Source organism: Haliotis rufescens, unplaced genomic scaffold (assembly GCF_023055435.1).
Source record: "Haliotis rufescens isolate VD_foot unplaced genomic scaffold, xgHalRufe1.0.p SCAF_1, whole genome shotgun sequence".
In the NCBI taxonomy this organism is placed as follows: Eukaryota; Metazoa; Mollusca; class Gastropoda; order Lepetellida; family Haliotidae; genus Haliotis; species Haliotis rufescens.
Window position 1 is genome coordinate 21,482,058 of NW_025963779.1, and position 21,991 is coordinate 21,504,048.

The 21,991-nt window shown below is 44.3% G+C and overlaps 3 protein-coding genes across 16 annotated transcripts in view; all 3 read right to left on the reverse strand.

Moving 5' to 3' along the window:
- Position 1: 1 nt before the first annotated feature.
- Positions 2 to 1,108, reverse strand: LOC125384477 (NFX1-type zinc finger-containing protein 1 homolog). Its single transcript, XM_048403885.1, has one exon. The coding sequence runs from the start codon at positions 1,106 to 1,108 to the stop codon at positions 2 to 4; it is 1,107 nt and encodes a 368-aa protein (XP_048259842.1).
- A 2-nt stretch (positions 1,109 to 1,110) lies between these two features.
- LOC125384478 (NFX1-type zinc finger-containing protein 1 homolog) lies at positions 1,111 to 2,361 on the reverse strand. The gene has a single exon (XM_048403887.1). It carries the CDS (start codon positions 2,359 to 2,361, stop codon positions 1,111 to 1,113), a length of 1,251 nt encoding a protein of 416 aa, XP_048259844.1.
- Positions 2,362 to 9,618: 7,257 nt separating this feature from the next.
- LOC124114595 (calmodulin-A-like) overlaps positions 9,619 to 21,991 on the reverse strand; it is a 208,107-nt gene continuing 195,734 nt past the window's right edge. For all 14 annotated transcript variants that reach the window (XM_046475253.2, XM_046475248.2, XM_046475252.2 and 11 more), the window contains 3 exons: positions 18,995 to 19,138; positions 16,665 to 16,934; positions 9,619 to 12,707 (listed from right to left, as the gene is read on the reverse strand). In XM_046475253.2, coding sequence (XP_046331209.1) covers positions 12,595 to 12,707; positions 16,665 to 16,934; positions 18,995 to 19,138 — 527 coding nt within the window. In that variant the 3' untranslated portion in view covers positions 9,619 to 12,594. The remainder of the gene's footprint in view (positions 12,708 to 16,664; positions 16,935 to 18,994; positions 19,139 to 21,991) is intronic.

The window sequence follows — 21,991 nt, forward strand, 5'->3', positions numbered from 1 at the left end:
ATCACCTGAACGACTTCACATCTCCTTCCACACATCCTCCCATCCACGATTTCACATCTACTTCCACACATAATCTCCTGAACGACTTCACATCTACTTCCACACATCTTCTCCTGAACGACTTCACATCTACTTCCACACATCTTCTCCTGAAGACTTCACATCTACTTCCACACATCATCTCCTGAACGACTTCACATCTACTTCCACACATCATCTCCTGAACGACTTCACATCTACTTCCACACATCATCTCCTGAACGACTTCACATGTACTTCCACATATCTTCCCATCCACGACTTCACATCTGCTTCCACACATCATCTCCTGAACGACTTCACATCTACTTCCACACATCCTCCCATCCACGACTTCACATCTACTTCCACATATCATCTCCTGAACGACTTCACATCTACTTCCACACATCATCTCCTGAACGATTTCACATCTACTTCCACACATCCTCCCATCCACGACTTTACATCTTCTTCCACACATAATCTCCTGAACGACTTCACATCTACTTCCACACATCATCTCCTGGACGATTTCACATTTACTTCCACACATAATCTCCTGAACGACTTCACATCTACTTCCACACATAATCTCCTGAACTTCACATCTACTTCCACACATAATCTCCTGAACGACTTCACATCTACTTCCACACATAATCTCCTGAACTTCACATCTACTTTCACACATAATCTCCTGAACGACATCACATCTACTTCCACACATAATCACCTGAACGACTTCACATCTCCTTCTACACATCCTCCCATCCACGATTTCACATCTACTTCCACACATAATCTCCTGAACGACTTCACATCTACTTCCACACATCCTCCCATCCACGATTTCACATCTACTTCCACACATAATCTCCTGAACGACTTCACATCTACTTCCACACATAATCACCTGAACGACTTCACATCTCCTTCCACACATCCTCCCATCCACGATTTCACATCTACTTCCACACATAATCTCCTGAACGACTTCACATCTACTTCCACACATCCTCCCATCCACGATTTCACATCTACTTCCACACATAATCTCCTGAACGACTTCACATCTACTTCCACACATAATCACCTGAACGACTTCACATCTCCTTCCACACATCCTCCCATCCACGATTTCACATCTACTTCCACACATAATCTCCTGAACGACTTCACATCTACTTCCACACATCCTCCCATCCACGATTTCACATCTACTTCCACACATCTTCTCCTGAACGACTTCACATCTACTTCCACACATCTTCTCCTGAAGACTTCACATCTACTTCCACACATCATCTCCTGAACGACTTCACATCTACTTCCACACATCATCTCCTGAACGACTTCACATCTACTTCCACACATCATCTCCTGAACGACTTCACATGTACTTCCACATATCTTCCCATCCACGACTTCACATCTGCTTCCACACATCATCTCCTGAACGACTTCACATCTACTTCCACACATCCTCCCATCCACGACTTCACATCTACTTCCACACATCATCTCCTGAACGACTTCACATCTACTTCCACACATCATCTCCTGAACGATTTCACATCTACTTCCACACATCCTCCCATCCACGACTTTACATCTTCTTCCACACATAATCTCCTGAACGACTTCACATCTCCTTCCACACATCATCTCCTGGACGATTTCACATTTACTTCCACACATAATCTCCTGAACGACTTCACATCTACTTCCACACATAATCTCCTGAACTTCACATCTACTTCCACACATAATCTCCTGAACGACTTCACATCTACTTCCACACATAATCTCCTGAACTTCACATCTACTTTCACACATAATCTCCTGAACGACATCACATCTACTTCCACACATAATCACCTGAACGACTTCACATCTCCTTCTACACATCCTCCCATCCACGATTTCACATCTACTTCCACACATAATCTCCTGAACGACTTCACATCTACTTCCACACATCCTCCCATCCACGATTTCACATCTACTTCCACACATAATCTCCTGAACGACTTCACATCTACTTCCACACATAATCACCTGAACGACTTCACATCTCCTTCCACACATCCTCCCATCCACGATTTCACATCTACTTCCACACATAATCTCCTGAACGACTTCACATCTACTTCCACACATCCTCCCATCCACGATTTCACATCTACTTCCACACATAATCTCCTGAACGACTTCACATCTACTTCCACACATAATCACCTGAACGACTTCACATCTCCTTCCACACATCCTCCCATCCACGATTTCACATCTACTTCCACACATAATCTCCTGAACGACTTCACATCTACTTCCACACATCCTCCCATCCACGATTTCACATCTACTTCCACACATAATCTCCTGAACGACTTCACATCTACTTCCACACATAATCACCTGAACGACTTCACATCTCCTTCCACACATAATCACCTGAACGACTTCACATCTCCTTCCACACATCTTCTCCTGAAGACTTCACATCTACTTCCACACATCTTCCCACCCACCACGTAGTTATTGCATTAGACATGACACTCTGACACGTAGTTATTGCATTAGACATGACACTCTGACACGTAGTTATTGCATTAGTCATGACACTCCGACACGTAGTTATTGCATTAGACATGACACTCTGACACGTAGTTATTGCATAAGACATGACACTCTGACACGTAGTCATTGCATTAGACATGACACTCTGACACGTAGTTATTGCATTAGGCATGACACTCTGACGCGTAGTTATTGCATTAGGCATGACACTCTGACACGTAGTTATTGCTTTAGACCTGACACTCTGACACGTAGTTATTGCTTTAGACATGACATTTTGAAACGTAGTTATGACATGAGACATGACACTCTGACACGAAATTATTGCTATAGACATGGAACTCTGACACGTAGTTATTGCTTTAGACATGACACTCTGACGCGTAGTTATTGCATTAGACATGACACTCTGACACGTAGTTATTGCATTAGGCATGACACTCTGACACGTAGTTATTGCATTAGGCATGACACTCTGACACGTAGTTATTGCTTTAGACCTGACACTCTGACACGTAGTTATTGCTTTAGACATGACATTTTGAAACGTAGTTATGACATGAGACATGACACTCTGACACGAAATTATTGCTATAGACATGGAACTCTGACACGTAGTTATTGCTTTAGACATGACACTCCGACATGTAGTTATTGCATTAGACATGACACTCCGTCATGTAGTTATTGCATTAGACATGACACTCCGACACGTAGTTATAGCATTAGACATGACACTCCGACATGTAGTTATTGCATTAGACATGACACTCCGTCATGTAGTTATTGCATTAGACATGACACTCCGACACGTAGTTATAGCATTAGACATGACACTCCGTCATGTAGTTATTGCATTAGACATGACACTCCGACACGTAGTTATAGCATTAGACATGACGCTCCGACATGTAGTTATAGCATTAGACATGACACTCCGTCATGTAGTTATTGCTTTAGATATGGCACTCTGGTATGTAGTTAGACACTCTGAAACGAAATTATTGCTATAGACATGGAACACTGACACGTAGTTATTGCATTAGACATGACACTCTGACACGTAGTTATTGCATTAGACATGACACTCTGACACGTAGTTGTTGCATTAGACATGGAACTCTGACACGTAGTTTTTGCATGAGACATGACGCTCTGACACGTAGTTATTGCATTAGACATGACACTCCGTCATGTAGTTGTTGCATTAGACATGACACTCCGTCATGTAGTTATTGCATTAGACATGACACTCCGACATGTAGTTATAGCATTAGACATGACACTCCGACACGTAGTTATAGCATTAGACATGACACTCCGACATGTAGTTATAGCATTAGACATGACACTCCGACACGTAGTTATAGCATTAGACATGACACTCCGACACGTAGTTATAGCATTAGACATGACACTCCGACACGTAGTTATAGCATTAGACATGACACTCCGACACGTAGTTATAGCATTGGACATGACACTCCGACACGTAGTTATAGCATTAGACATGACACTCCGACACGTAGTTATTGCTTTAGACATGACACTCTGACACGTAGTTATTGCATTAGACATGACACTCTGACACGTAGTTATTGCTTTGGAGATGACATAATCTACATAGACATTGTATATCACGTGACACAACCTTTGCTGGCAATGCCAATATCTACATAGACGTTGTATGTGACGTGACAACTTCGTGATATTGAGTGCTCCATAGACCTACTTTGAGTAGCAAACAGACGGCGACCATGGAAACGGATCTTTGTGCCTGGAGAGCGGAGGCGGGAGGTAATTTCCTGGAAACTCATTTTAGATGCTCACACTTCAGTGCGGAGGAAAAGGGCAATACAGACATTACATAACAATTGGCAAGTATCCAAGACATACATTTTTCCATACCGCCACCGTGGTCTAGTGGAAAGAGCATCTGCCCGTGGGGCGGAAGGTCGGTGGTTCGATTCCCAGCCGCGTAATACCAAAAGACGGTAAATGATGGTACGTGTTGTTACCCTGCCTGGCGCTCAGCATTAAGGGACTTAAACATAGAATGTTCCGATCTGAGTCAGTATACTGTGTCTGAGTGGGGTTGTATATTAAACACCGGCATGATATCGCAGTGGGCTAGCACCATAAAATTTCCCCATTCCACGAAACATCACCATTTCTCAATGTGAACGGTGTCCAAGACATATATTTCTCAATGCGGGTTGTGTCTATGACATCCATTTTCCCATGCAGGCTCTATCCATTTCCCGTTGCGGGCTGTATCCAAGGCATACATTTTCCGTTGCGGGCTGTATCCAAGACATACATTTTCCGTTGCGGGCTGTATCCAAGACATACATTTTTCCATGCGGGCTGTATCCAAGACATACATTTCTCCATGCTAGCTGTTTCCAAGACATATATTTCTCCATGCTAGCTGTTTCCAAGACATATATTTCTCCATGCTAGCTGTTTCCAAGACATATATTTCTACATGCGGGTTGTATCCAAAACAAATATATCTCCATGCTAGCTGTTTCCAAGACATACATTTTTCCATGCGGGCTGTTTCCAAGACATACATTTCTCCATTCGGGCTGTATCCAGGACATACATTTCTCCACGCGGGCTGTATCCAGGACATACATTTCTCCTTGCGGGTCGTATTCAAGACATACATTTTTCCATGCGGGCTGTATCCAGGACATACATTTCTCCATGCGGGCTGTATCCAAGACATACATTTCTCCATGCGGGCTGTATCCAAGTCATACATTTTTCCATGCGGGCTGTATCCAGGACATACATTTTTCCATGCGGGCTGTATCCAAGACATACATTTTTCCATGCGGGTTGTATCCAAAACAAATATTTCTCCATGCTAGCTGTTCCAAAACATATATTTCTCCATGCGGGCTGTATCCAGGACATACATTTATCCACGCGGGCTGTATCCAAGACATACATTTTTCCATGCGGGTTGTATCCAAAACAAATATTTCTCCATGCTAGCTGTTCCAAAACATATATTTCTCCACGCGGGCTGTATCCAGGACATACATTTATCCATATGGGCTGTTTCCAAGACATACATTTCTCCACGCGGGCTGTATCCAGGACATACATTTCTCCACGCGGGCTGTATCCAGGACATACATTTCTCCACGCGGGCTGTATCCAGGACATACATTTCTCCTTGCGGGCTGTATCCAGGACATACATTTCTCCACGCGGGCTGTATCCAGGACATACATTTCTCCACGCGGGCTGTATCCAGGACATACATTTCTCCACGCGGGCTGTATCCAGGACATACATTTCTCCTTGCGGGCTGTATCCAGGACATACATTTCTCCTTGCGGGCTGTATCCAGGACATACATTTCTCCTTGCGGGCTGTATCCAGGACATACATTTCTCCTTGCGGGCTGTATCCAAGACATACATTTCTCCACGCGGGCTGTATCCAGGACATACATTTCTCCATATGGGCTGTATCCAGGACATACATTTCTCCTTGCGGGTGGTATTCAAGACATATATTTCTCCATGCGGGCTAATTTTTTATCAATATTTTTCCTACACTTTTTAAGCGTTTTAATAATGAAAACACAAATTTGTCACGGTTGTCATGTCAACACTCACGAGTACACAAGGAAACGGGTCAAGAATTTGAACGTTTTCGCGAAATCAATGGTTTGATGACCATATCAACGTTTTTCATTTGCACCAATTCATGTATTTCATCCACAAATATGACAACATTTCATCCTCATCAACTCGCATACATAATCTAGCTATTTTTCAAAAGGGCCCAGTAAAGCTCGCACGTTGAGACACGAAACCCGTTGTATGCCACCAAGCGATAATGTTTTCACAATTTCATCATCATAATAAATCAGACAAGGGCAGCCAAGCGAACAAACACCCCTTCTTATGAAACACAAATACGCCATGCTGCTTGCCAGTTATATTATGGATGACATTTAACTGAGTACCGTGTTTAAGTCGACGACCGGATTGCCTCCTATTGTTCGTGACTGTATATGATACAGCAGAAATCGATGCCATGGCAACAGACGCCATTCATATTTGTCAAACTGCTTAAAATTGTGACAAGATCGTTCCAGGAAGCCAATATAGAACTCTAATCGACATGATTACCGACAGCGGAACTCGCATACCGTGATGAGGAGCTATCTTAGTGTAAATATCTTAATCCAACACACAGACTTGCTTCTTTTTTTAAAATTACTACTTTAACGTTCACCGTGTGTACTTGACGGCCTGGAGATGCCGTGGGTGTGATATAATGTATTAGACTGGAGTGAGTCACGATGTTTCAGTTAAAAACAATCGCATGAGTCCCTTGATGCAAAATACAAGCTACTGTACATATTGACGCGAGTGGCGTGATCCGGTTCCAGGAAGGTTTCCATTTGAATTGTCCATGTCAGCGCTGAAGGCGGAGGGGAGCGACGGGTTGGTCTGTCTGACTCTAAACTGTGTAGACGGGAAGGGTGAGGCGAAGGTCTGTCTCACCCTACACTGTGTAGGCGGGGGCGGGGGCGGGGGCGGGGGCGGGGGAGGGGAAGGAGGATGTGTTGGTCTGTCTCACCCTACACTGTGTAGACGGGGGCGGGGGCGGGGGAGGGGAAGGGGGATGTGTTGGTCTGTCTCACCCTACACTGTGTAGACGGGGGCGGGGGCGGGGGAGGGGGAGGGGGAGGGGGATGTGTTGGTCTGTTTCACCCTACACTGTGTAGGCGGGGGCGGGGGCGGGGAAGGGGGATGTGTTGGTCTGTTTCACCTTACACTGTGTAGACGGGGGCGGGGGCGGGGGAGGGGGAGGGGGAGGGGGAGGGGGCATGTGTTGGTCTGTCTCACCCTACACTGTGTAGGCGGGGGCGGGGGCGGGGGCGGAGGAGGGGAAGGAGGATGTGTTGGTCTGTCTCACCCTACACTGTGTAGACGGGGGCGGGGGCGGGGAAGGGGGATGTGTTGGTCTGTTTCACCTTACACTGTGTAGACGGGGGCGGGGGCGGGGGAGGGGGAGGGGGAGGGGGAGGGGGATGTGTTGGTCTGTCTCACCCTACACTGTGTAGACGGGGGAGGGGGAGGGGGAGGGGGATGTGTTGGTCTGTTTCACCCTACACTGTGTAGGCGGGGGCGGGGGCGGGGAAGGGGGATGTGTTGGTCTGTTTCACCTTACACTGTGTAGACGGGGGCGGGGGCGGGGGAGGGGGAGGGGGAGGGGGAGGGGGCATGTGTTGGTCTGTCTCACCCTACACTGTGTAGGCGGGGGCGGGGGCGGGGGCGGAGGAGGGGAAGGAGGATGTGTTGGTCTGTCTCACCCTACACTGTGTAGACGGGGGCGGGGGCGGGGAAGGGGGATGTGTTGGTCTGTTTCACCTTACACTGTGTAGACGGGGGCGGGGGCGGGGGAGGGGGAGGGGGAGGGGGAGGGGGATGTGTTGGTCTGTCTCACCCTACACTGTGTAGACGGGGGCGGGGGCGGGGAAGGGGGATGTGTTGGTCTGTCCCACCCTACACTGTGTAGACGGGGGCGGGGGCGGGGGCGGGGGAGGGGGAGGGGGAGGGGGATGTGTTGGTCTGTCTCACCCTACACTGTGTAGACGGGGGCGGGGGCGGGGAAGGGGGATGTGTTGGTCTGTCCCACCCTACACTGTGTAGACGGGGGCGGGGGCGGGGGAGGGGGAGGGGGAGGGGGATGTGTTGGTCTGTCTCACCCTACACTGTGTAGGCGGGGGCGGGGGCGGGGAAGGGGGATGTGTTGGTCTGTTTCACCTTACACTGTGTAGACGGGGGCGGGGGAGGGGGAGGGGGAGGGGGAGGGGGGGGGGGGCATGTGTTGGTCTGTCTTACCCTACACTGTGTAGGCGGGGGCGGGGGAGGGGGAGGGGGATGTGTTGGTCTCTCTCACTCTACACTGTGTTGGCGGGGGAGCGTGACGTGGTGGCCTGTCTCACCCTACACTGTGTAGGCAGATTCCCCACTTCTGTACTATATGTGACAGCCCATTCTCAGTGTATCCTAATATGATATTCGAATTAATTTTGTTGTGGGTTTCACAACAGACGTAGAGGCGACTTTTCTTGTCATAAGAGGCGACTAACGGGATCGGGTGGTCTGACTCGCTGACTTGGTTGATGCATGTCATCGTATTCCACTTGCGTAGATCGATGCTCATGATGTCAAACACTGGATTGTCTGGTCTAGGCTCGATTATTTACCGACCGCCGTTATGTAGCTGGAATATTGCTGAGTGCGGCGTTAAACAACAAACAAACAACATGTTCGACGTTTCAGTCGACATCGATTTATTTTGCTCAGATTGGTAGTCGACTGTAAGTCGAACAGGAATCGTGATTTATTTTGAATGAGGTGAGGTGAGGTGAAATGGGGTTTAACGTCGCGTCCAAGATTATTGCACTTATATAGCGACGTGCACGCACGTGTATGTGTGTGTGTGGCTGCTTGTACTAGTCCGGACTAATGCCGATTTATAGACCTAGCACACTGAGATACCATGCCGCAGTTTAACATGAATACCCCACTCAGACACAGTATACTGACTCCGAGCCGACCAGTCCTTGTTTAAGCCCCTTAATGCCGAGCGCCAGACAGGGTAACAACAAGTACCATCTTTTAACGTCTTTTGGTATAACGCGGCCTGGGATCGAACCCCGGACCTTCCGCTCTACCACTGGACCACGGAGGCGGTCTATATTCAATGAAAGGGTTAGTGGGTGAGTTAGGTTTATGCCACTTTGAACTGTATTTCAGTTAAATTACGGCATGCGATGCAGATCTGAGACGTGTGCCACTTTGGTGAAACACACGAACACGGATAAGGTGCTGACAGGGCGAACCTGGGATTGGACCCCTAGATGTCTTGCACACCCAAAGGAAGCCACTCTGAACATCGAATTGGGCGACTCGGGCATCCGTGCCCCCCGTGATGAATAGCGTACAAGGAACGAAAACAAAACTAACTCAGTTGTGACAGGTCGGTAGCTCAGGAAATGTAACTTTTATTTGGACAACGACATATGTACATATTTACAGGGTGAGATATCACGAAACATTTCAAATATAAGAAAGAGATCGATAGGTGTAGGATATGACCCAGTCTGTGCACCAACATGTATTCAACCTCTTAATACTGTGTGTCCATATGTTCCCAGGCTAATGGAAAGGTACAAATACCACTGTCAATACTCAATAAGGCGAGTTTAGTTGCCTTCAGTAGTTAACCTGCCATGGACAAAAAAATGAAAGCCTACCCTATTTAGGTAATATATAACACGCGGTCAGTCCGGGGTTAATACTGCTAGGAAACAAATACACACATATTTTCCAATACCAGTTAAGTCAGAAGCTAACACTTAACAACGTATCTAAAATACCATATAGTTCATGCATGCTACTCAAAAGAAGTTAAGAACACACGGTTCTTTGATGTTACTATATTACCATAGTTATATATATATATTATATATATATATTATATATATATATATTATATATATATATATATATATAAATCGGGTGCTCTTCACTTCTTTTGAGCAGTTGCTTTACGTATGCAGTGTTTGACATTCTGGATGTAAAGAATATGCTTATCTTTCATAGTAAATGCTTTCAGTATTGTATTCTACATGCGATCGACATACAGTTTGCCTGAAGCGACTTGCTGATAAGCTGTCGGTGTTGTTTGATGGGCGCGGTAGGATGTGGTCTTTGGTTTGGATGAGGAAAGGGTATGTGTCCTCTACATGGAGGAAGATGACGGTGGATTGGTGGTGTCCATGGCGAAGTGGTGTTCTGACTCCAAGTAGCTACTTGATACTAAGTTGATAAGCGTCTTATATGTGGATATACCTGGAGTTCATCAACAAGGAAACTGATGGATGTAGAAAAAGTAACACGTGGTTGTAAAAGAATATTTTCTGTATTCCGCACAAACATCAACATGACGTATTGCCAGGCTAACCATTTGCTGCAAGTACTGCAATTATGCATGGCACTTTGTTACGGATTTGAGACATAACTGCACAGACGCAGTAATTCGTACAATATACGTTACCAGTAGATTTGACATTTTTTGCAATCCTTTGGAGACGTGAAAATTATTCAGAGTTCTCCATTTAGGGTGAGTGAGTGAGTTGGGTTTAACGCCGCTTTTAACAGAATTCCAGTTATATCACGGAGTGTCATCTTAACGTGGGAGGAAAACCCGAAGTGATGAATCCCTTTAGGAGAAGGCCTCGAAAGTGTGTCACTTTTGCCTAATTCCTTGGATTTTTCGCAATAAAATCAATTAAATCAAATCAGTAATCCCTTTCAAAATTTCCCCCAAAAGAGCGATGGAAATCCAATGGTAAAAAGATTGAAACTTTTGCTTGAGGTGATAAATAACTGGCAAGCGATTCCGTGCAGTAACCAAGCAATATTTCACAGATTCCGTATTCTGTCGAAATTATTAGTGTGTTAATGATTAAATAATCAGTACACGTAAATATTATTTTTGACGTATTCATTTATAAAGATGGTCTTCAATATGATTTGCGGCGTTATATTTCATGGAGTTATAAAGGTTAACGCCGGTGTGCACTCTTTGCGAAAATAAGCTACGCGGATTTACACAATATGAACACCGATGTTTCCATTCACACCTCCATAAAGGCTTAAACATATTAAAGTCAATTCTTAAATGGATTCAGTGAACATGGTGCGGCTTTAACAATATTACATAAATACCACGGACACCAATAGAGGGCGGCATGCAGTGAACGCATATCGGGGAAATCTACCCGGGTCTTTTGTGTGGCGAACGCTGTGCCTTCTCGGCCGGCCCCCCGCACCGCCCTATTTGTAGTTCGTAGGGATGGAGGCCATGTTGATATACTATCCTAAATGCTACAGCCGTGATAGGTGATGGGCATTGTAGGATCAGTGATGAGTATTGCCAGATGTCATACGGGCTCTGAGCAAGGATGGTGTCGGGCGGGCCAGTGATAATTACAGCATTTCATATAAACGTAAACACGTTGCCATTCATTATGAAGAGGTTGAACATCATGTATATACGAAATCATAAATAATAAATAATATTTACTCTCGGGGAGGAGGGGAAGGAGGGAACGGGGAATTCATCATGATAACAAACAATATGATCACTCTTCTTAAATGTGCAAAAACAACCATCCAAAGTACGAGATTGCTAAAAAAGGTATAGTTTACAAAATTGTGAACACGAGGCGAGAAAGAAAACACATTCTATCACAATGGATAATATATCCGTCCGTCTCTCCAGAGCACTCACGAAGCAGTGGAACAATAGGGGACCCAAACATGTATAAATAATTCCGTCTTTTGCCGTCCTCAACACAAGGCGGTAGAATGTTCCTGCCGTGGCCATCTCCTCCCGCTGGTCTGGTCTAATCCGACATAAACCGTGACATGTCCTCTGATTGACCGTCATTAACTGACGGCCCCATTATACTGGATATGATATATTCACCATTTGCAATAAGGAGTTCTGGGACATCTTGTTATAGCTGCACTGTCGTTGCAGGAAGTTCTAGCTCCGTGAGTCATTGGTAAATACATCCTCTGTCGCTTAAACATAGACAACAATCCCGGAAACAATGTAAATATTCCTTTTTGGAATTCTCTTCAGTGAAAGTGTTATCCGACTATATATAAAAAGGTGATTTGCTAAATAGTGCATCCTTTGTGCTTGACAGAGAACAACATACGGTAGATGGAATGTGAACTGTGACCTTGTCTGTTGTGCACAAGGGGCCCAATGACCTTGACCTTCTTCCTTAACCTCGACCTTGTCCCAGAAGAGAACCAATGGTCTCTGTTTATTGCCTAAGAAGGAAGTCTTCAAGGTATCACATCATCTCAAGATTTGGCGGGACAAGGGAAAAGAACCGAAAACACTTAAATGTTTCTTTTAAGGAACGTTTCATTTCTTCTTCTTTTGACTGTCTTGACTTGAGCTATGTGCAGTTGCCTCCCCTGAACCGACATCCTTTGGAAACAATGGGAAACTAAGACCACCCATTAGTTTGTTAAATTCTGAAAATAATAAAACAAATATATTAATAAGTGTTTTCATAAGTGAGTTGGGTTTAACTCCGCTTTGAACAGTATTAGATGCTGTCTTTGGCGACACGCACGACAAGAGACATACTCAAGAAACAGGGAATCGAACCCAGGGTGTAAGGAACGCAACTCACTCAGCGAATTACGGTCCCTTAAACGACTGGAGCACCTGCTCCCGTCCCCCAGCACAAAAAGAAAATGTCGCAGAGTATAGTGAGGGTTTGTGGTGTAGCACGGTAGGTAGGAGTTTGATTCCCAAAATGGCAACAGACTAAGACTACCAAAGTCTGAACTTAACTCCCTTCGTCACAACAACAGAGGGGCTATGTTCAAGACTTCTAGACACATGCCTTAACCATGTTTGCATTTCATAATTCAACTTCCGTCGTTCTTCGAGCGCGTGAATGAAATTCCAGGAACAATCTTGGTACGGTGGCAAATAGCGTGTTGAATTTACAGTTAAATCCAAACAGCCAAATAAACTCTAAAATATCAATTCAAAGAGTAAAATGTCATGTTTAAAAGTGCTTCCTGTGTAAAGAAAACGAGCTTGATGAGCTCATGTTCTCGTATAGCTAGTTGAACTCCTTAATTTACAAGCGTCGCGAGCTTCTTGCCATAATTAAAGCAAGTGAAACTGTTGGAATAGACACAGCGCTGGTTTTATGGACGGCGGAACTATTCACAGTGTCAAGGCACAAAATGAGTCGGACTACACACCAGACAGGTGAAAAGCCATTTTGTTTTCATCGTTATTGAACTTACATGGGATAACCATGTTGTCAAAGCGATGGCTCTTCAAGCCGATTGCACGCGTTCCATTCTCTACGTGTACAATTAATGAAGCCATTCTTTGAAGACAGTCGTCGTGACGTGTTCTTGCTAGGTCTGTTTTACGCAACAGTGGGCAAGTTTAAGTTATATCATGGTATCCTGTGAACAAAAAGTCTGGGTCAGGCATACCAGTTGATGAATGGCAATATGACCAATGTCCTTCACCTTCGGGATACCATGACATATCGACTGACCGCGTATCAATATTTCTGTCTGCTCTTACCACAACCACGAGTTATTGTGGCCATGACATGAACTCACAGGACACACTTTCGCATATTTTTTTATGAGCATATTTGGTAAGTATATTTTTCGGGACTGACCAATTTGTTGCTGCTGGTTTTGATGTTGCCATTTGGAAAGATGTATTTCTTTGTTTGACAAAATCTGTTAACTCCACATCCATGCCACCTTGTCACCGCGTATGAACTGTTTCAAACTCATTAAGTGGTAAATTTGCATGATTGGCTTGAGCTTGTGTGTCTTCCAGGGAAATTGGATTTAGAAGGTCAACTTTGATCACTTTATTGATCATTTTGGAACAAGGAGCCGACTCCCTTCAGTAAGTGGGTCCCTGTGGATCCGTGGTAAAACATAATTAGGTCGGGAGTGGGCGGTATGAGGACGTTTTTGCCCGCTTATCTCCCTTTACGCACACAGTAATTTCGCTATTTCGACATCAGTGATGGGTGAGTGAGTGAGTGAATTGGGTTTAACGCCGCTTTTAACATTATTCCAGTTATATCACGGCGTGCCAGCTTAATGTGGGAGGAAAGCCCGAAGCGATGCAGGTCTCAGGCGTTTAACAAATCTAGAAACATAATCGGGGCGAACCGGGATTCGAACCCACAATCATAGGTTTCTGGCGTGACCAAGGGACGCAACTCTGCACAGCGAATCGCGGCGCCTAAGACGACTGGACCACCTGTGCCCCCTCATCAGTGATGGTGTCACTGTGTCAGGATCGACATCACAACATTCAGTGACAGACTGAGTCATCTAAACGATGAAAATACGCATACATTAATAGTTCGCTTGTTTTTAGGTCTGGTAGACTTGGTTGAGCAATTAGTAAACATGTTCTACGGGGATTGCGGTTGGGGTAAAAACACAGTTTAGTAGTCTAAACCTCCCTTGAAACAAAACTGATTATAGTGGCTAATGCGGAAATCGTGTCATTAGATAATCACTTGGGGGCGATTCTCTAGCTTCTCCCTATTCGACGCAAGTTTGGCGGCAGGGGTCTATAGACAAGAAACCCCTAACAAGCAACATAACAGTCCCATCATGCACAGTCCTGGGCCCGTGTTCGTAATCAATCGTGCTATTTTCTTCGATGCTACAAGCGAAGAAACCTCAAATTAATGGCTGGGTTTCGCTGTTGAGAACAAGCTCCACCAATTTACAATGAGCCGAAGTATAATGTTGAAAGAAGACTCGAAAAAACATTAGTGTCCAATTGGGCGAGTTTTACTGTTTCTGCAAACGGTATTATGGTTTAGGAACTTTTTGAAAACCATAAACAGACATCACGTTTTATCTGGCCAAGCATCCATGGAAGGTTATGAATGAGTATGAAATTAGGAAACGTAATATTCTCATGAAACATAACCAATGCAGTCAACCAATTTCATGTAGCTTTCATCAGACTCACGGCATGTCTCGCGGGCTGCAGCGTGGCAGTGTAGCACTACGTATTGAAAGAGATGTGTGCAATCTCGCCTTTGATCTACTGGAATATCAGGGCTATTTACACAGATGGTCAGATATTCTTCATTAGCTACAAATCACATGTAACACCCACTGTACACGACAAGCTACTGTTCTGATGCATTGCCTAACAGTTTAGTTTTGTCCCTGAAATTGATATAACATCTTCAACTATCATAGGTCTGTGTTAAAGTATGAGCGTCCTGCTTAACGTCTTCACCAGGGTTTAGCGTCCTCGTGTACCACGGCATAACGTCGTCATGTACCAGAGTTTGTTTACCATAGTCAGGAACCATGGCTTAACGTCGTCATGGCATGTCATCGGCATAACGCGTTCATGTAACAGGGTTAACGTCCTCATGTCCCGTGGCTTAAAGCCGTCACGCACATCGGCTTAACGTCATGTACCACGGCTTAACGTCATGTACCACGGCTTAACGTCATGTACCACGGCTCCACGTCGCATGTACCGGCACGGCTCAACGCCATCATGTACCACGGCTTAACGCCATCATGTACCACGGCTTAACGCCATCATGTACCACGGCTCAACGTCGCATATACCACGGCTTAACGACATCATGTCCCACGGCTCAACGTCGCATGTACCACGGCTTAACGCCATCATGTACCACGGCTTAACGCCATCATGTACCACGGCTAAACGCCATCATGTACCACGGCTAAACTCCGTCATGTGTCACTGCTTTACGCCACCATGTACGACTATGATTATAGCCGTCGGGTCAGCATGACATACCATCAACAAGGTCACACACGGAACATGCGAACACCCTACCCACAGAGCTACTTCGTAAACAACAACCATGTAATATACTATTCCATACAAGTTAACTGGAAGGTGTGTGCTGCAATGCCAACCCAACTATAGTCATGTGACAAAAATCACGTGTTCTTTATTTCACTTACTTTGTGCAATATGATTGGGTTGTATAGCTCAGTTTTAACACATTCTAAATGATACATCTTATCATCGAATGAATGAGTGAGTGTCGCCTTTAGCCTCATCAGAAAAAGCAGCATACATTGTACCCAAGTTGGAAATCAACCAAGGTCCAATCTTTAACAACTGCGCTACACCACCGCCACCTCCTCATCTATCATGTGATTTAGTCTTGTTTGTCTGTTTGTTTGTTTGCCGCTTAACGCCGCACTCAGGAATATTTCATCTTCAGACGGCGGTCTGTAAATTATCGAGTCTGGAACAGGCAATCCAGAGCATCGATCCACGCAATTGGGATACGATGACGTGCATCAACCCAGTCAGCAAGCCTGACCAACCGATTCCGTTAGTCGCGTCTTACGACAAACATATTCGCCTTTTATTATGTGATTAAAGTATTAGAACTGTATCGTATTTCCTACCGTCGAAATCTATCAAGCCATCGCCATTGAGGTCGGCCAGCTGGAACATAGCCTTCACATCCTCCTCCTCAAGGTTCTCCCCGAGACGTCGCATGACGTACCGCAGTTCGTGCTTGTCGATGTAGCCGTTACCGTCCATGTCGAACACTTTAAAGGTCTCCTTCGTCTTCTCCTCCGCCTCTGTCACCTCTGCTTCTGCGCGTGCGGCGTGGTTGGCCGCCCAGCGCTTCATTAAGATAAGGAATTCGTCGTATTCTACAAAACCGTTTTCTGGAAATAGACAAATGTTTATTGATTAATATTAATATATAATAAGCACTTATGTGTCCTTGTGTTCCGTGTTCCGCACGAGTAAATATTTCTATACTTATAACCATTCGTCCTTAACACATAATATGTAATTACTATGTTTTTATGCAAATTAATATTCACATCATCAATGCATCAACGGATACGACATATGGTGTTCTAAACAGTCGTTGTTCATTGTATTGAAGCTGAAAACGTTTTGGCCTACATCTTTGATGACAGGTATTAATATATATTGGCAATGGGTTAACCGTCACTATTATTTTCTCATCAATATGAGAGATACGATACCCTAAAACATCTGTTAATCTCATTAGTTTCATGTGTTAACCGAGCGCCACACATCTCTGACGAACATGGTGTTTAATTAACACAACCTGGGAGACTCATCACCCATGTGCTGACGCACCCACGTGACCGCCCACCACGTGACCTTGTACGTGCTTGCACGTGCGAGACCAATGGAGTCGGGGCTTATCACTCATGAACGCCCGCGCCACGACAAGCCAATTGAGCTTTAAGAGGTACACAGCTTGTACACTTAAGTATGATCCGACAACTTCACTTGTCGTAAGAGTGTGAGGTTGGAGAATATTAACGGAAAAGACATACTTTATAACCGTTCAAAATTATAATTAAAAACAAGTCGTACAGCCATTTCAACAGCATTCCTCACGACAACGGTACATGATAACAATTGAGTGAATGAATGAGTGAGTGAGTGAAGTTGATATAATGTGAGGGAACGCCCAAATGTACCCAATTCGAAGTCGTTGCGACCGCCTCCGTGCACTGGCGAAAAGTGCAATAATCTTGGACGCGATGCAATAAACTCAATTTCCCTTCACCTTGTAGACGTTGCAGACTTTGGCGAAACCCTCGAGCACGGTCATGGTGTTCACAAATTAATGCAAGCTTGGTAACGAAAAGAGGTATAATGCAAAAAAAATGACAATGATGACTAAAAATAGTCACAAAGAGTCTAAGTGGCTTTCCCAGTGATTAAATACTACTCAAAAGAAGTTAGGATCAATCGATCTTTTTCATATGACTATGGATAATCTCTCATGGCTGGTCGCTATTGCAACACACAGCCTACAACCTTCCAGGTTTTTAACTTGTTTTGAGTGGTATACACACATGTTTAAGGATAACGAACTTATTTAAAAAAATAATTTTAAGCTTTTGGCACAGTCCCTTCATTTCACCGTTATATGTCTGTACCAGTACTAGTACCGTCTGTGTTTATTACATCTCGAAAGATAAGTGTTTTATCAACAGCTTAGACAATGAATACGACTCCTTGCTTTTGGAGCACTTCCCAAACCGTCTCGCCCCGATCAGGCACTCAGTCAGCTGACTTAATGTAGCCCCGTTCTTTTTTTTCGCGCGGCAGGTTCCGTGACTGTGCAAGGTGAGTTTCACACGAGCAGAGATTACTCCGCAAGCCAAAGTAATCCCATCTGGTGATTGTAAATGACTGGAAGCGTTGGTCTGGACAGGCCCATGCTATTCACACAGACGAGGACGAGAACGCTTTTAGAATGGGCTTTAATTATTGATACTGTCTTCCTTGCTGTGGATGGTCGGAGCGTCAAGTAAGACCACACCATTTCTTCAAACCCAGGAATAGTTCATAATATAACACGAAGATTAGGAATAAATATAGAAGTTTTAAAATAACACAGTCTCCTTTCAACAAACTGATACCAGAGTTAAGGACCGTTTAGAACAGATTCCGCGTATTTTTACATAACGAGGCTGCTCATATAGTTTGAAAGTAATACTTCATTTTTCCTCTCTGGGAACACTATTATTGAAAAAGAAATAAGTTTTTTCTTCGTTGAAAATATTTCATCAATAGTGGACGAGAATGTAGAATTAGGAAACTGAACTGGTTAATACCAAAGTATACGAAGAAGTACGACCAAATGTTGCAACTACTAGTAGTTGAAGCGTTTTTTCGCGAACTTAAGACCAGGTAGACGATGAACGCGTTTCTGATCACCACTTTTGCTTACCATTTTTATCGGCATTTTTTATCATCTCTTCTACTTCCGGTTGCGTATAATCGTGACCGAGTGACCTGAGTACACATCCAAGCTCTTCACAGGATATCTTGCCATCGTTGTTCTTGTCAAACAGGTCAAAAGCTTGTTTGAGTTCTGTAAAAAGAAATGCACGGAGTTTAGACTCATTAAGTCAAGCGAAGTCATTAAAAAGGGTCATAAGAGGAGCCTAAAAAACACAATAGAAAACACAGTCAGGGCTCGCACTGTTAGCAGTTCTAATAGCGTGATTACCTGGAACCTGAATAAGACAATACAAAGCCTGTTTGCATTCCCTCTGTTTACATTCAATTTTAACCTGGATAAGGCAATCAAGAATTTCGATTGATGGGCAAATTCAAAGGGTGGTTCTGTGAGAGTGGAGCCTTATATTTACATCGATGTGCCGATACAATGTTGCAAATATATAACAACACGTGACATTCTTGCCAAGCCTTCGCACATGCCGAGAAATCGATGAATTCCCATGACAAAGGACACATTCTACAAGAGCTTTTATCATTTATCAGAAAATGCTTTGTTGAGGAAAATGTACGAAGGAATATTTTCAAAGCACAGGAAATCCCCTTCGGCTCTAAGAAGTATAACGCTTATCGATTTAGAATATCAAACAAACTTTATGTCTTTCTAATCATTGAAGATTCTCAAGAAACCAGTGCAGGAGCCTCCAATTTCTAAATTTACGTTTCAAAGATGAGCTGCAATCATAGCGGAATTGCCATAATCCGAAAATAACATGACTCCATTGACGTAAGACTGTTAGCAATAGTCTAAATCTTGTAATCTTCGATAGCGAATTCCAGTCAGCATCGACGTCACAAAATGGTTGTGTTCACCGTCGTGGCATGCTTCATGTGCTGGGCGCTGCGACCGTATCGGTAGTCGGCGTGGTCATTGCGTGTTGTTCTTGCCCATAATGTACCTTCTTAAGAAGATGCATGTGACAGCCACTTAGAGCAGAGTAGAATACCAGCCGTTCATCACCCAATCATCCGGGCCTGTTGCAGAGCACAGAGTTCTTTGTCTGCCAATTATATCACAAAGACTACTGACTTTAAAGCAAGGAACCCTGGCTGAACAAATGAATGCATCGTCATTATCAAGTTCGATAAACTCCAGTTGAATGAATATCTTTCCGACGAAAGGACTTTAAGTCAACAGTATCAATATTTAAAAAATAAACGAGTATTACTGACAAAGATACACACGTTTTTCAAGCTAAAATATGTAATATATCGAAAACATGAACAACAGAGCGCGACGAATTGCAAAGAAAGAAGTATTCGGACGCAATGCGCCGCTACGTGACGTTTTGCTCCTTGTCACATGCTATCGCGTTTTAATTTTTGTTTATTTGTTGTTTAACAAGTCTGGACCAGACAATCCAGAGATTGATATCATGAGCATCGATCTACACAATTGGGTGCAATGCATCAGCCACGTCAGAGAGCGAGGCCACCCGATCCCGTTAGTCGCCTCTTACGACAAGCAAAGTCGGCTTATACGGCAAGCTTTGGTTACTGAAGACCTATTCCGTATGCGGATCTTCACGGGTCTGTCATCGCGTGATTCTGTGTTCATCGTCACTTGATGATTAGTTGATTAGTTGAGCCCAATCCTGCGTTTCTGTTTCCATGGCGTTACATAAATTATAAATAATATTTCCACACGCAAGCAAGCATAGCGCAGACACGTTGTGAACCCACGTTGACGTCATTAGGCTGGATTTTGGCAACAAACGTCAATCGTGAACTTTAAATTCTCTTACATGGTCGTACCATATATTTATGATTGATACTGGATTATAATGAACGCGTGTACGGCTGGGCTGTTAATACATCCGATTACAAGGCCTGAGAACGCCGAGTACACTCTGTCCAATAACCTATGAAGTAGCTAATCGTGCGGGTGTGTACCGTACTCAGCGTCTCCTCAATCATACGAATATCTCACAAGATATGGAAGGGCCGAACAAATGAAATCGATTTACCAAAACGGAATTGGCAAAAATAACACCTCAGAGAAATCGTGATCGCCGGAATTATTTGTGGACATTGATCTGCTCTTAAGAACCTCAATGGAGTCACGTGTCACATGCAAGAGGGGAGGGGGCGTAATAACGAGGGAGTACGTGTTACATAGAATAGCCTTCTCGTAATAACGAGTGGCATGTGTTACAGGAAAGGTTGTGGATTAGTAAAGAGGTGCGCGGGGTCAAGGCTGGTGTTGAGATACAGAATTAATCTCTGGTATTACTGAGGTCTTAGCACGGTCGACAATAGCTTCGAGATATGTCCAGGCCAGATGGAGTGGATGTACTTATATTGAACCCTAGGACTTCAATATTACAATACTAATGCATACGACGGCGTTTCAGTGGTATAAGTGGTATGAATGGCCGTCCCCGGGCCCGACATCTTAAGTGGGTGGGGCTTGTCTCCAACAACACCACAAGTACATACCGTGACATGGTTGAGGTAGGTATAGCACTAGACGGAAGAACCATGGCAAGATGGTTCACTCGACGCTTACAAGTGTGGCGGGCGTGTCACCAAGGACAACCACCAAGACGTCGATGAGTAATGATTTGAGAGATACAACCTTCCATCACGCCCTGCAACGATTGACAAACCTCTCACCGGATAATGCAATACAACCATCAATATATGATGATGTACTTTAAGACACGTTCTGAATGCTTTGGTAGTGCCCACTCAAGAAAAACCTCTTCAGAATTGCAATCACTAAATTCCGCGAGTTTCGCGTCCTCACGTGGCTTGATGCCGAGTGAACAAAACAGGAAACTCTCAATAAAGGAGCGTTATTTATCTCAACATTGGCAACTAAACTGAATGAAGGCTACTGTATCTGAAAAGTCAAATTCTAGAGACATGTATTACATATACCCAAATATTGAACTGCTCTTCCCAACAATCAAGCAGTATTTAC

What these genes read in the sequence shown, in the direction of transcription:
- LOC125384477 (XM_048403885.1), bottom strand. Translation starts at nt 1,108, where the DNA reads ATGTGTGGAAGTAGATGTGAAGTCGTTCAGGAGATTATGTGTGGAAGT.
- LOC125384478 (XM_048403887.1), bottom strand. Translation starts at nt 2,361, where the DNA reads ATGTGTGGAAGTAGATGTGAAGTCGTTCAGGAGATTATGTGTGGAAGT.